Here is a 15,612-nt window from a genome sequence, read left to right as displayed (position 1 = left end):
CTATAATGGACCTCGTAACAGCTCTACTTTTTACTGTTGATAGTTTAATACATTAAAAATGTAATGAAATTATAATAAAATTTAAGATTAGTACACAAACCAAAATTAAATAAATCTTCATTTATGACACGTAATCTTTAATTAAAAAACTTATAAAAAAATATATAAACGATTATAATTGATGTTTAGCTTATTTTATTGGTAAATACCACGGTTTAAGGTTTATCTATAATCGTGGTAAATATGACAAAGTATATAGGAAATAGATATAATTAAGTACATAAAACCATTTAGTCACTGGTCACTGCATTTCAACCACTCCAGGTCTATGACATATAGTGTTTTTGGAGAAGTACGGTGGGTTAAGTTCATAACTTACAAAGCTCGCTGAAATTGTCTGAGTGATTTGCAAATGTAATTTTGTCAATATGATTAAAATATTTAAGGTTGAACTGTTAAAGTTAACAACTGATGCGAGACCTCCATGATTATTTTTTCAGTATTCGCTTCAGAAAGAATGTTCTTTAGAAGCAAAGTTTAGGTACCTACATCTTTATTCCAGACTTCTTAGTTACCCATTAATTATTATTAGCCTAATGAATCTATAACAGTTTTGATAAGAACCAATTTAATAAATTAAAGTTAATATTATTAACTTAATAATAATATTATGTTCAAAATGATAATAAAATCTTAAATACCTACCATATTTGTAAGTTTGTAACGAATTACTACCTATAACAATTATTATAGGGTAAAAAATAAAAATAAGATCTAAAATTTTAGATTAACTAGTTAATACAGCGATTCCCAATGGCCGAGAACCGCATATTAGTACATTACTAACGTACCTATATATTTAAATTTTAAAATAATATTATTATATATACATACGTATATTGTATATAGGCTTGCTATTAGTCATCAGTGGGCCTCAAAGATTTATACAAAATAGGTGGTCCGTAAAAAGTTTAGGAGCCGTTGAGCGTTGAGTTAATAAGTCCATGTTTATAAATAATATATTGTTTTACATAGGTACTTCCCGTCAACATATTATGTTGCATTGTTGTCCGGCGTATAGTATAGGCAAATACATTACTGCTGCGTTTGCTGTCGATGATAAATTTTAATTCTTCACAAAAATCCTATTCATCAAAACTTTAGAGGATGTGGTTGACCACAAGTGGTTGTAACTTGTAGCCCGCCGCTCATTCTTCAGCACCAGTTTTTATGCATGAGTTTATTACTGTTACTGAGTATTATAGCTATAGGTAATAGGAATTAATGTATGAATATGATTAGGTATTTAAAATACAAGAATATCTAAAAATTTTGAATAATACAAAAAAACTATCAGTCTAACTTTAAAATTAAAAATATTCAAATTAAAATAAAATTAGCAAAAAATCATCACACTAATTACAGTTATCAAAATTTAAGTATACAACTAATAATAAAGTATTAGTTATTTATATATATATATATATATAATTAAAAGTAGAGTCTGTTGAAGAGCTATATATATGTGTGATTTATACCACATTTTTTCTAACTATCCATTACTCTTTAAGCTCCGTTTAAAATTATTATTGGTTTCTTAGTTTAATTTTCATGTAAGACATGTAGGTAATTACGTTTTCAGTTGTATTTTTTATGACCTACGAACCTACGATATATTATAAATTATTTATAAAGACGTTTATTTTGTATTTATTTATTTATATAAATAGTTGAAATCGTTGAGCTGTATTAATTTAGATATTGGAAGCTATTTAAAACACTATAGAGTAAATTTCAGGGGTTACTAGACTTAGTTTTACACAAAACCAGTTCCTTTTTGACAAAATCGATTTTGTTTTTTTTTTTGTAATTCAAAAACAAAGAACGTTAATACTTGATACCTGAAACTTTCACCAAATGTTTATAAACTATTTTCTATACATAATATTTTTTTTTTATTTGGTGGCGGCCGGCGGGAGTAAAATAGTATTTTGTGACCAAGCCCAATTAATTCTTTGGCATTTGAGGATGGTAGTACACTAGTACGAGATGTTCTCACAATAATGTCACGTAATAATCCCAAAAAATAAAATTATGCGTGTCGAAAGGCATAATTCAATAATTGTTTATTGTACAGCGGTAAAATAAAATATAAGATACAAACAAACTATAAAATAATTGAAATAAAACGGAAAGTCGCGCATTGGTATTTAGCCACTCGAGTACGAGTCGGCGAATGAAAACGTACGATCGGCGATCGCATTATCGCATGTACGAAAAAGGTAGCCACCGGCCGGTAGACGTCGACTAGACAACAATGTGATTGCTGACGACTGGCGGTGTGAGAGATAAAGGTATTACAATAGACAAATTACGCGACTAGGACGCGAATAACTGATGCCTGATTACATAAATATATATTTACTGGTCTATGATAATATATAAAAATTATAATAATATTGTGGGTGCAAGGTAAATTATTAAATAAATATATATTTAATCAATGATATATCTATATAGCCACTGTGTGGGTGGTTGAAGGTTGTGGGTTGCATTGATAAGATAATGATAAAACACGAACTTTACTGTATAGCGTCGTATTTCTTAGCTTATCATGATATATATATTTTGTCATGTTAACTTATGTGATTAACTATAACCAGCTTTAATTAATCATAGATAATTAGATTAAATAAATGATTTAATTTAATTCATAAGTTTACGAGTAACGACTAACAAGTCGCCGCTCATGAAGTCATAACTGAGTGACTATGTCTGGCAAAAACGATTAAGTAATAATTATTTAACATTAAAATATTAAATATTGACATTGTTTAAACTTCAGTATCCATTTAGAAAATTGACTATTGAAGTATAAAGTAATTAAACTCTGTACCTGTGGATTTTTTAGTTTCTACTGTTGGACATTTGGTACTTGTTTCCCAATTTATTTACAATCAAATCGTAATTCTTTAATTGGTTTTTGATTTCGTATGATTGGAATTTTTACAATATGAGCTATACATATGTTACATTTTAATATATTACCTAATTCTATAATTGTATAAATTTGTAAAATTTAATATTTAAACTTGTAATTTTCATATTAACTATTTCAGCTGTTTGTATCAATTCATAATTTATTGAATCTAAACAATGTTTTTTTAATTATTATTGTTATTCTTATATTATTATATGTTTGGATAATGTTTAATCAATTTCAGAATATTTATAATATATACATTCAACTTTGCAAAAAATTATTTTTTGACATATCAAGAATTTTCTTGTTTACAATGTACGACTACGAATATGGCGATCTGTGTTTTGATGAAGATAAAATGTAAGTTTAAATAGTTGTTAAATTGTGATATTTTTACCTAAACTTTTATGATTTATTTAGGGGTATGAAAGTGACTTCTGGTGTTGTAACAATTAATAAGGACCCAACAACCAACCTTATAGGAATAACAATAGGTGGAGGACCACCTCACTGCCCTTGTATATATGTTATACAGGTATGAATATAAATTACTTCACTTCACTAGCAATTACCGATTTGTCATGTATTTGTATTTTAGCCATTAATCTAATATACTTATTATGTGAGTGATATTATCTTAGGTATCTGACAATTCACCGGCTGCATTAGATGGTACACTTGAAAGCGGTGATGAGCTTTTAGCTATTAATAATGAATGTGTACGTGGACATACCAAGCTACAAGTAGCAAAAATGATACAATCAAGTGTTGTGAGTTTAAAAATTTTACTTTTTTATACAGAACTAAATTTTTATTTATTTGTTTATAAGGACCGAGTTATTTTAAAATACAACAAATTACATGCTGATGCCCGTCAAGGTAAAACTTTGGATATTGTATTAAAAAAAGTTAAACATAGACTAGTTGAACGTATGTCTGCTACTACTGCTGATTCTTTGGGTATGTCTCGTGCTATACTGGTCAATGATAGTCTTGTTAAACGTTTGCAACAGCTGGATGACATGGAACAATCATATCGTCACTTGGTTGATCATACAGAACGCGTGCTTCGTGCGTTTTATGCTTTGACTCAATGTTTTAAAGGTGCTCTTAAATTACAATATTTTTAGAATCATTTAATTAAAGTTATTTTATCAATATGCTATGTATTATCATTATCCATTTAAATTTTTTTGCAGAGTTTGGGGACACATTTGCAGAAATAGGTGCTAGAGAACCACAGCCTAGAGCTAGTGAAGCTTTAGTGCGCTTTGCTGAATATCACAGACGAATGGAGCGTCAAGGCCTTATGTTAATCAAAGCTCTAAAACCTGTAAATATAAAAAAGTTTATATTGTTATTTTAATTATAATTTATAGTTCTGGAATAGATATCTAGGTCATTTGGCACATACCTGAATAAAGCTATTCCAGACACCAAGCAAACAATACGCAAGTACGCTGATGTGAAATTTGAATACTTATCTTACTGCTTAAAAGTTAAAGAGTTAGATGATGAAGAGATAACATATTGTTCAGCTGATGAACCTTTATATCGCATTGAAACAGGAAATTATGAATACAGGTGTAACGAATAATATTAATTTGAGTGTACCTATAGATATGGACTATTCAAAAAATATTTGTATTAAATCTACAATTATGTTCTTTTGTATAGGCTTGTACTGAGATGCCGACAGTTGGCAAGAAAACGATTTGCTGCTCTTAGAGAAGATGTTTTGGCCAAAATTGAACTATTAGAAAATAAACATGTGCATGACGTTGTAGGTCAATTGCATGCAATTGCTTCACATATGGCTAGTTACAATCGTGAAATAAGTTGGATGATGCTAGGAGGTAACAATGTTAGTGAACCACCACTCTTTCCTATTGAGATGGATTTGACATGTACTGCATTTCAATATAAATCTGTCCAACCAGTTAGTGAACATAACCAAGACGATTTTAATGATGTATGAAAAACATTTGTTTTATTGAAATTAACCAATTTATTACATATATATTAATTAATAATTTAAATTATAGGAAAGTATACACAATCAAGTTGACAATCCAAGAGTGTACAGAGATGAGCCACCACTACTTAAAAATAATGATTCTGTTTCTGCTTTGACAGAATTATCTCAACTATGTTTGGGTACAGATGACACAGATATTGAAAATCATACATCATCTTCTCCGTTGCTTTTAGACTTAAAATAATTTTCTTTTAATATATTAGAAGAATATTATATTTTTATCTATTAATCATTCCTACTCATTTGTATGCATAAAATACGCTTTGTACTAGTCACTTATAATATATACAATTATCACGCCTATCTTATTAAATAAAAAAAAGAAATACTAAATTTCTAATTTTTATTATTATCACTAGGGATGGGTTAAATCAGCTTTTTGATTATTATTTCTACTACTTATACGTTTCACAATACTGTGGTAAAAATGTTATTGAAATAAATATTAGTATTATGTGGTATGTTTTTTTTTATGTTTATTCAAACAAAATATTAAAATAAGAGAGTAAAACAGTTTTAAAGGAAATTAAAAATTTAAGTCTACATTTAACTCTAAACTTGGAACATACATTGTACATAATTTATACATAGAAAGTTGTCATCTTACTGAAGGCTGAGCTATATTTTCATTGGAGTCAAACAAAAACCAAATTTATCGTAATAATAAATCTATATTGTTATTTTTTTAAATAAAAATAAAATAACAAAATTAACATGGCACAATTAGATAAGTTATTCTGTTAACATGTTTTCGATGTTTACAGTTCAGTACATTTGACAATTAAATGGATAATTAAAATTAATTAATAACATATTTGGAGTATAGGGAGCAATTAATATAATAAATAACATTAAAAACATTTTAAGGAAAAATATTGTATTTTATTAAAAATAATTAAAATGAACATTAACATGTCTTTAAACTAAAATCATTAATATCAAATAGTTGAAATTTAGATGTACCACTTCCACCAACAGCCACCAAAAATGGGTTATCTGCACATCCATCTAAACTATGTAAAGCACCAGAAAATTCTCTTATTTTAATTAAGTGTTTATTTTCTCTATCCCATACTTTTAAGGTTTCGTCTGTTGAAGAACTAACAATAAATTTCTCCCAGACATAGATTCCAGTGACTTCGTTCTCATGACCTTTATACTTCCATAATGGTTTATTAGCTCGACAATCATAGCACATGAGTTTACCTCTATCGGTACCAATGTAACACAAGAATCCATTAGATGGATCCCAATGAACTTTTTCTACTTTACCTTTAATATCCCAATTTTTATATGTATCATATGTGCGACAATCATAAACATAAAAATCTGAAGAACCAACAGCAAGCGTTTGTGATTCAAATGGATGCCATTTAAGTGATTGGACGTGATCCCCAAAATTTTCCATTCTTGTATGAGGTTCATTTGATTCTAAATCCCAAAGTAAAATAGTCTCATCTACTGAACCACTGGCAAGTATATGAGGTAGATGTTCATTCCATGCTATATCTAAAATAGCATCAGTATGACCATAATTTTTTTCAGGATTTTTTTTCTTTTTTCTACCCAATCTGTAAACACAAAGGAAATAGTTAATAATTAATATTAAAATATTTTAATTTGTAACGTTATAATTACCTAAATGTTGGTTCTAAACATCCAATCAAATCTAAATCCCACACTTCTATTGTAGCAGACATGGATCCCAGGGCACAGAAATTCCCAACAGAGCCAAACCATTCCAAGCATAGTGGTGGATGTTTCAAAATAATGTCGTGATGAATGTAAAAATCTTTGTCATTACCATTATAAACATAGACTTCAAGTGAGCATTCAGTTTTCTTAACATTGCCTACCAACACCAGATTGTCGTCAGGCTTGAGGATTTCATCGAGTTTGTCACTATCGGTATCGGAATCATTAAAATCAGTATTATTATAAACGGCCAGACCACTAATGGACATGGCTCCTGACATATCCATTTCTTCTTCATCATAATTATCTAAGCCGTAGTCTTTTTTGTCGCTTTTACTTAATTCTTTTTCTTTGGGTTTGATTTCTGTTAGTTCTTTTAATTCTTGTTGTGATAATTTTATCGTATTTTGATGTAACGAAACACCTTGTTTCACCCATTTTACACATGGAATAAAACTTGTCATTGTTAAAATGTTTAATAACGACTCTATTTAAAACTTAAATAATAATTATTATTTATTTATTATTTATCATTGGATAACACAGACTGAAACACGTGTGACTGAATCAGAATCGCTCAATATTATAGTGATAGTGAATATCATGAAAGAGTTAACAGGTATTTCAGTAAAATGCGTAAATTGGTTCGCAGTGCGCATTCCCACTACATTTTATACTTTCCGAGTACTCGTGGTTCTCAACATTACATTGATTGATGGTAATATTGATAACAAATATTATGATTACGGCACAGATATATAAAAGTATATAATATAAATATTATAATAAATATTTTTATATATCTGTAGATCGGTTACGTATCACCTAGATCCCGCGACAAGTAGATCTACGTACGTCAACTGGATCCCATTGGACATTTAGAACCTCAAAGAAAATTTAGATTCCATATTAACTATAATATCCCACGTCATTCAGAAATCGACGGTAATTTAAAAAACTTGTCTAAAAAAATACTTAAATAACAATTTAAATTTTAAAAATATTATGAAATAGTATAAAGTATAAGTAAGTTACATGGCGTTAGTAAAATCTCTAATTCCATTAATTATGATATTAGATTCGATGTTTTAAATAAGTAGTAACGTTTCATTATATTCTAATATACACGATATATGAATTATCGATTATGTTAATGTAGAACTTATGTATAATTTTTAAAAGAACTTTCTCAAATACCTATTTATTATAATAGGTAAGTACATTAAAACCTAACCATTTACCATTAACCTAATAATTACAATAATAAGTAAATAAAAATATGTGTAAATTCAATGTTTTAAGTAAAGTAATAGATACACACAATATTTCTGGCAATATTAAACTTGACCCGCTTTTGTTAGTGTATTTGTAAAATAAGAACTAATATAATAACTATACTTGCCACTTGGAATCTTTTTATAACAAGTCAAAGAATATTTTTTAAATATTAAATATTATTTTATTGAAATACTTTATAAAACGTTAATATTTCTCGTTTCTTGATATAAATAATTATTTAATTGGTATTTATTAAAAAAAAAATGTATGCAAGGTAACTATAAGATAAGAATAACAGTGTTAGGTAATTTTCCACACCACCTTTATTATTAAACGACGTACAATAACATAGTCCGTATTGTTTAATAACTTTATGAGGTATTACACGAGGCGCGTTTTTTTATTGTGGTGTCCCCAGTAGGCCTAATCCACATCGTAAGCAAGAACGCATCATATGCAGGGGAGTATTTAGGTAGGGGCTTTGGGTCCAGTTGTTCAGAACGGCAAATTTTTATCTTGTACTTTATGAGTACTGGCGCAGTGACGTCAATCATTAATATTTTTCACAACAAATGTGTGCCATAGAGGTATAAAATACTATAGTATTTATATAACATGGTATTCTATGGTATTAACAGTTTGACCATTGCGCGGCGTAGAAGGTTTTTAATTTTTTTTTAATGGGGGGGAGGTGGCAAAATATGTGTTGCCCTTATCCTAAAATTCCTAAATACGCCACTAATCATATGAATGCATTCAAATAATAAAAAAAAAATATACAATAACTTAAATTATGTGGATATTAATAATACTATACTATATAATATAAAACGGGTAATGTGTATAATATATGTGTGTTGCCGGCCGGCGATAGTGAATGTGTTGGATGAGTGGATGAGAGATGAGCGCTAATGCGTAAAGGGGGGACAACTAAATTAAGATGAGCTTCTTATTGATGCTGCCAATCTTCCTCCGGGTTGAAACGAAGCCGAGTGCCGACACATTTCCCATCAGCTTTGTGACAAATTCTTCTTCACTAATAAATATTAAATAATTATATATAGTATACTGTACCGTCTGTACCTACTACGATTCTAAAAGTTATAATATAATACAAACAAATACTTTGGACAGTTGATTATCAGTTGAATTTCTTTTTGCTGCTGCCAATCTTCCTCCGGGTTGAAACGAAGCCGAGTGCTGACACATTTCCCATCAGCTTTGTGACAAATTCTTCTTCACTAATAAATATTAAATAATTATATATAGTATACTGTACCGTCTGTACCTACTACGATTCTAAAAGTTATAATATAATACAAACAAATACTTTGGACAGTTGATTATCAGTTGAATTTCTTTTTGCTGCTGCCAATCTTCCTCCGGGTTGAAACGAAGCCGAGTGCCGACACATTTCCCATCAGCTCAATGACAAATTCTCCGTCGGTGGGTAGTCCATGATCCAGCCAAATGTTCGGTTCCTATAAAACTTCAACTAATGTGCTGATTAAATGTAATTTAAATTTATAGTAAAATTTTAATGTTTAAGAAATCTATGTTGGTGTTCTTTTATTTTTGAGTTTAAATTAATTTGAAATTTTATATTCATAATTTATCAGTTAAAAATGTAAACACGAACTAAAAAGATTATAGTATATTGCAGTTTAACTTTCTGTTCGGTGGCCACCTTTTTAATTCCTCACTCTCTTTTATAAGAAAGTTAAACAGCACAATAACTATAAAAAATATAAATTTAAACATACACAAAGACGAACTAGCTTTGTGATAAGAAAAAAAATTGGTAATTTATCAACGTATTATTAAAATAAAAAGAACACCTAAAACCATAGTACAGTATATTATCTGAAAAAAAAACCATAAAAATTAAATATAATTTAAGTAAAATTAAGTTATATTAAGTTATATTAAATTAAGTTATAATTTAAGTAAATATTCATAATATACTGTACTACTGTTAAAAAAATTATAGTATTAAACAAACACAGCCTTGTGACATTTATTTTTGTTATTCAGATGAGCTTCTTAATGATACTGCCAATCGTCCTCCGGGTTGACATTATTCAAGGATATAGCGTAATTATTTCAGTTTTTTTGTTTTTCCGATATTATGGCAAGATCTGAAATTTTTTGTTTTATTTTATTATTTACCACCAAAAGTACCAAATTGATTTATATTTGCTACAAGAATTCATGACAAACAAAAAATAAACTATATAATTGTAAAATCATTATACATTTATGGCTGCGTCCACGTCCAGAATCTAAGGTGTACTATTCTACTACTATTCTAATATAATATAATCGCGAATAATACGAATAATACATGGTTGTTATTTCTCACAATTTTTGTCTACTATAACTAATGAGTAAAATAAGTAGGCATTGTGTACTATTTTTTCATTGGACCCTGGAGAATAAAATATGCGTCTACATCAACTACATCGTCCGACTAGCGCGGATTATTCATATAAATTAATATATTTTATTTTAAGTTTAAAAAATAATTTTAATCCCAAAAAAGAATAATAAAAAAAACTTACTTAAGCGTCGACTCTTCCCGGGAAACCGAGTTGTACCAATCTACAGTGTATACGGAGTAGTGCACCGCCGCCGAAGAAACTCCAAATTTTCTTCATACGATCTTCATCATGATTCTAAATGGGAGTATAAAGATATTTTATGAAAATAAACAGCACGAAATAAAAAGGAGAGTACTTGTCATGTACTGAAGACTGTTGTTTAACGACTGTTCATTAAGACTATAATAGAATTGTTAATCGTCTTCGACGAATGTCGTCGATTGTCGTATGCCACAGATGACGAATATTATAATATGATAAATCTATGGTTTTTTTTTTATAGAACTCTTTGTGATATTATACGATCTATTTTTCTATTTTAGCTGTTTGACATATTGACGTACAATTAAAACATATAAACTATAGACCAAATCTTTATAGATATTGCAAAGTATTAATATTTTATTCTAATGAAGATGATTACAAATTATTTAATTTAATCTATAAAAATAGTGAACTAAACAAAAATAATTATACTATTATATATATTTAAAAAAAAAGAATTATGATTAATATCGTTATGTTTCTGAGTTATTATTTCTGCATTCTTTTGGTTTTAATCACGCAGTGCTTTAACTTAATCTTACATATTCTTACATGTAAACTTACATATATCTATCTGAAGACACCTATCAAAATAGAAACAAATTCATACATTTTCTTTATTATGGTTTCATGTAACAAATAGTACCTAGTCAATGCTTTGAGAAATTCAATTTTCAGTACCATTTTACAAAATAATCAAAAATTACATTAAATTAAAGATAAAGAAGTAATTATTACAGTGTTGCTTTATACATTAGTGATTAAGTTTATTATTGTAATATACCGTATTATATTCTTGTTATATACTTTTGAGTCAATAGGTACAACCCTTTCGTAAAATAATTTGAATAAATAATATCTTAAGATTAATCTACGTATGTCAAAAATGTTATTGTGTACGTATAGTATAACATGTACAAAAAACGTTTATGCCCCTACAAATAATTTTTTAAATAATAACAAAATATAAAATATCGTAAATATATATAATTTCAAAATATTTTGAAAAAATACTATTTGTTAGAAATACTCTCATAAGAATTTAATTAAAGTTTTAATTATCTAAGATAATTCGTTTTTGAACTATAACAAAATATAAAAATTATTTGAGAAAAAATATTTATTTTTAGGGTGGGTGTATAATAAACATTTAATAAGTTATAGGTATAATACTGAACTTCAAATAGTCATAAAAAATAATGTGACTTTCCAGTAAACATATTATTTTTGTCTAAGGTTAAAAAAAACTAATGAGAATTCCAATATAATATTTTTAAATTGTAGATATAAAAAGAAAATATTTATATGAATATCTAACGAAAAAAATTATTTGAACATTTTATAGATTTAGCCGAATACAATCAAAATTTTAATTTTAAACGTTTATAAAATATTCCGTGACTATACATTTTTTATCTCAGTAAATTAGTGAACGATTGATGAAGAAGCCTGTATTAAATTTTAAATCATATTTGCATATCTATAATTTTTTTCGGTTTACCTAATAAAAAAAAAAAAATTTAATTGTTATAAATAATGAAAATGCTTTAAATATTATACAATTTACCTATAGAGAAATCATAATGTAGATAATTGGTAAATTTTTCAAAATTCTATAATTAGCATTTTTTAATTTAAATTAGATTAATAAATTAATTTTGTCGATATTATATAAGTATATAGCGTATAATAATACATTTGATTTTTTGTGTTTTCGATATTATGACAAGATTCAAAATTTTTTATTTTATTTTACTATTAACCACCCAAAGTACTAAATAGATCATATCCAAGGTATACTTGACGACTTAATTTTATTCTTGGCTATTTTATACATTGGACCAGTGGTCAACCTTTTTGGACTCTCGGGCCACATTCACAAACTAAAAATTGTTTGCGGGCAAGAAAAGAATAAAAATGTAATATACTTAAATTATTTACTATGTAAAAAAATATTGTTTAGAACTTTAAATTAAAAAAAAAATTCGTCGTTTTAGAATTTAAAGCGGGCCGTAGACAATAGCTCACTGGTTGGCGGCCATTGCATTGGACGATTGGAAATAAAATATAAGTCTGTCATCCAAGTATAGCAGCTTGTACACGTCAATAAATATTTATTTTAAGTATAAAAGATAAATTTAATATTCCATAATTATGGGAAAATTAACTTACGTAAGTATTCTTCGACGCTGTTCGGCGAAATCGAGCTGTACCACATTTACAGTTCAAACGCGCACCATCACCGCCGAAGAAACAGCTAGCTCTTATTTCTTTATTCGTCTTCTTTGCGCTTCAGAATGAAATTATTAAAATACTCTATAAAAATGAGAGCACTTGTAATACACTAAAGGCTAATTTTATTTTACTATTTAGTATTTACCAACCAAAGTACCAAAAATAGATCATATTTGCTACAAGAATTCATGGCAGACAGAAAATAAACTACATAATTGTAAAATCATTATACATTTTTCGCTACATATCCAGGATCTAAATTCTAAGGTGTACTTATAACGACTTTATTTTATTCTTGGCAATTTCATCATTAAAGCATGATCGGTAATCTTTTTGAACTCTCGGGCCAAATTCACAAATTAAAAACAGTTTGCAGACCAGATAAAAATGAAAATTTTATATTCTTAAATTATTTACTACGGAAAAAAATATTGTATAGAACTTTAAAATAATAAAATATAAATAAAAAAAAATTTCAGTGTTTTAGAATTTAAAACGGGTCGTATATACAATAACTCGCCGGTTGCTGACCACTTCATTGGACTGGACGATCGAAAATAAAATATAGGTCTGTCATCGGGATAACAGCTTGTAGAAGTCAATAAACATTTATGTTATGTATAAATAGTAAATTTATTACTACCCCAAAATTATAGGAAAATTAACCTACGTAAGTATCCTTCGACGCTTTTCGGCGAAATCAAACTGTGCCATATTAAAGTTCAAACGTGCACCGTCACCGAAGAAACAGCTATAGTTTATTTCTTCATTCGTCTTCTTTACGCTTCGGAATGGAATTATTGAAATATTTTATGAAAATGAGAGTATTTGTCATGTACTGAAGGCTGTTGTTTGACGACTGTTCAATAAAATTATTAGAATTGTTAATCGTCTCCTACAAATGACAACGATTGTCGTTTGCCATGGATGTCGGATGATAATTATTATAATTTTTTTTTTTATAGAACTCTTTGTGATTTTATAGGATTTATTATTATATTTTAGCTCTTTGACATACGTAAAATTGAAACATATAAACTAGACCAAATCTTTATAGATATTGCAACGTATATAAATTTTTTTTTCTAATGAAGATGATAACAAATTATTTAATTTAGGTAATCTATGAAAATAGTGAACTAAATAAAAATAATTATATTTTTAAGTATTTAAAAAAAAGAATTATGATCAATATCGTTATGTTTCTAAGTTATTATTTCTGCATTATTTTGATTCTAATCACGCGCAGTGTTTTAACTTAATCTTACTTATCTATTACATTAGATGCAATTACCTCTGTCTGTAGATATTGTGTCTAAAGACACCTATCATAATAGAAAAAATTCATACATTTCGTTTATTGTGGTTTCTTGTAACAAATAGTACCTACTACCTAGTCACTAGTCAATGCTTTAGTTAATCAATTTACTTTTTAAACTTAAAATAAAATATATTCATTTTTATGAAAAATCCGCTACCCGGATGATGTAATCGATGTAGACGCATATTTTATTAATTTATATATAAATTATATAATATTGAACTTCAAACAGTCATAATATAAGTTTCCAGTGAGCATTTTATTTTTGTTTTTGCATTAAAAAAACTAATGAGAATTCCTATAAAACATTTTAAAATTGTAGATATAAAAAGAAAATATTTATATGAATACTAATGAAAAAAATAATTTGAACATTTTAAAAATTTGTAATAATAAAAAATAAAGAACATTGTTTATATATATATAGTTTGAAAATATTTTTAAAATAATAACATAAATAAGAAATACTCTCATAAAAAATTAGTTAAGACTTTAAGTTATCGGTGTATAAGATTATTTGTTTTTAAACTATGTATAGTATTATAGTCTATAACAATATAAAAATCGTTTTACAAGAAATAGTTTTTTTTGGGGATGAAAAATTAATAAGTCATAAAATATTGAATTTCAGTCGTAAAAAATAATGTGACTTTCCAGTAAACCTTTTATATTTGTTATATTTGTTAGACAAAATTTGTCAAAATTCTAGTAAATGAATTAATTTTGTCGAAATTTTACAAGTATATTATAGCGTAATGATTCCAGTTTTTCCGATATTATGACAAGATCTGAAATTTTTTATTTTATTTTACTATTAACCACCCAAAGCACTAAATATATTAACTTTAACCTTTTAGAACTCTCATGCCATATTCATAAATTAAAAACAGTTTGCGGACCAGACAAAAATAAAAATTTTATATTCTTAAATGATTTACTATGAAAAAAAATATTATCTAGAACTTTAAAATAATAATATATTAAAAAAAAGATTTCATCGTTAAAGAATTTAAAACGGGTCGTATACAATAACCCGCCGGTTGCCGGCTATCGGAAATAAAATATAGGTTTAAGTAATCGGGGTGGCAGCTTGTACAAGTCAATAAATATTTATTTAAAGTATAAAAACTAAATTTATGACTACCCTAAAATTATAGGAAATTTACCTACGTAAGTATCCTTCGACGCTTTTCGACGAAATCAAGCTGTGCCATATTAAAGTTCAAACGTGCACATCAGCCACCGAAGAAACAGCTAGCTCTTATTTCTTCATTCGTCTTCTTTGCGCTTCAGAATGAAATTATTGAAATTTTTTATGAAAATGAGACCACTTGTCATGTACTGAAGGCTGTTGTTTGACGACTGTTCAATAAAATATTAGAATTGTTAATCGTCTCCTAAAAATGACGACGATTGA

General features: G+C 27.5%; 2 protein-coding genes and 1 long non-coding RNA gene across 4 annotated transcripts; 1 reads left to right on the top strand and 2 right to left on the bottom strand.

Annotated features, from left to right (window-relative positions):
- The first annotated feature begins 2,605 nt into the window (after positions 1-2,605).
- On the top strand, positions 2,606-5,354 carry LOC132932299 (PRKCA-binding protein). Of its 2 annotated transcripts, none has more exons than XM_060998608.1 (9): positions 2,606-2,792; positions 3,225-3,343; positions 3,404-3,518; positions 3,625-3,753; positions 3,814-4,087; positions 4,183-4,316; positions 4,374-4,567; positions 4,661-4,955; positions 5,029-5,354. In XM_060998608.1, the coding sequence occupies exons 2-9, from the start codon at positions 3,297-3,299 to the stop codon at positions 5,203-5,205; spliced, it is 1,365 nt and encodes a 454-aa protein (XP_060854591.1). In that variant the 5' UTR covers positions 2,606-2,792; positions 3,225-3,296; the 3' UTR covers positions 5,206-5,354. The 2 variants fall into 2 exon arrangements, with proteins under 2 accessions (XP_060854591.1, XP_060854592.1); XM_060998609.1 differs by lacking the exon at positions 2,606-2,792 and adding an exon at positions 2,813-2,931.
- Positions 5,355-5,881: 527 nt separating this feature from the next.
- LOC132932300 (periodic tryptophan protein 1 homolog) lies at positions 5,882-7,352 on the bottom strand. The gene is made up of 2 exons (XM_060998610.1): positions 6,660-7,352; positions 5,882-6,592 (listed from the first exon to the last, which is right to left on the bottom strand). Exons 1-2 carry the CDS (start codon positions 7,178-7,180, stop codon positions 5,929-5,931), a joined length of 1,185 nt encoding a protein of 394 aa, XP_060854593.1. The 5' UTR covers positions 7,181-7,352; the 3' UTR covers positions 5,882-5,928.
- Positions 7,353-8,328: 976 nt separating this feature from the next.
- Positions 8,329-15,542, bottom strand: LOC132932268 (uncharacterized). The gene is made up of 6 exons (XR_009662839.1): positions 15,362-15,542; positions 12,812-12,955; positions 10,556-10,669; positions 9,325-10,132; positions 9,120-9,235; positions 8,329-9,030 (listed from the first exon to the last, which is right to left on the bottom strand). It is a non-coding gene; the product is annotated as an uncharacterized LOC132932268 (long non-coding RNA).
- Positions 15,543-15,612: the final 70 nt, after the last annotated feature.

The sequence above is a fragment of the Rhopalosiphum padi genome, chromosome 1, assembly GCF_020882245.1.
Source record: "Rhopalosiphum padi isolate XX-2018 chromosome 1, ASM2088224v1, whole genome shotgun sequence".
Taxonomy (NCBI): Eukaryota; Metazoa; Arthropoda; class Insecta; order Hemiptera; family Aphididae; genus Rhopalosiphum; species Rhopalosiphum padi.
The sequence above is the reverse complement of the archived record's forward strand: the minus strand, read 5'-3'. Positions and strand labels throughout refer to the sequence as shown.

Bases quoted from the DNA above. Each gene is read 5' to 3' on its own strand.
- LOC132932299 (XM_060998608.1), top strand. From the start codon at position 3,297: ATGTACGACTACGAATATGGCGATCTGTGTTTTGATGAAGATAAAAT. The intron at 3,519-3,624 runs GTATGAATATAA...ATATTATCTTAG, and splicing joins CTTGTATATATGTTATACAG to GTATCTGACAATTCACCGGC. The intron at 3,754-3,813 runs GTGAGTTTAAAA...TTTGTTTATAAG, and splicing joins AAATGATACAATCAAGTGTT to GACCGAGTTATTTTAAAATA.
- LOC132932300 (XM_060998610.1), bottom strand. From the start codon at position 7,180: ATGACAAGTTTTATTCCATGTGTAAAATGGGTGAAACAAGGTGTTTCG. The intron at 6,593-6,659 runs GTAATTATAACG...TTGTGTTTACAG, and splicing joins TGTTTAGAACCAACATTTAG to ATTGGGTAGAAAAAAGAAAA.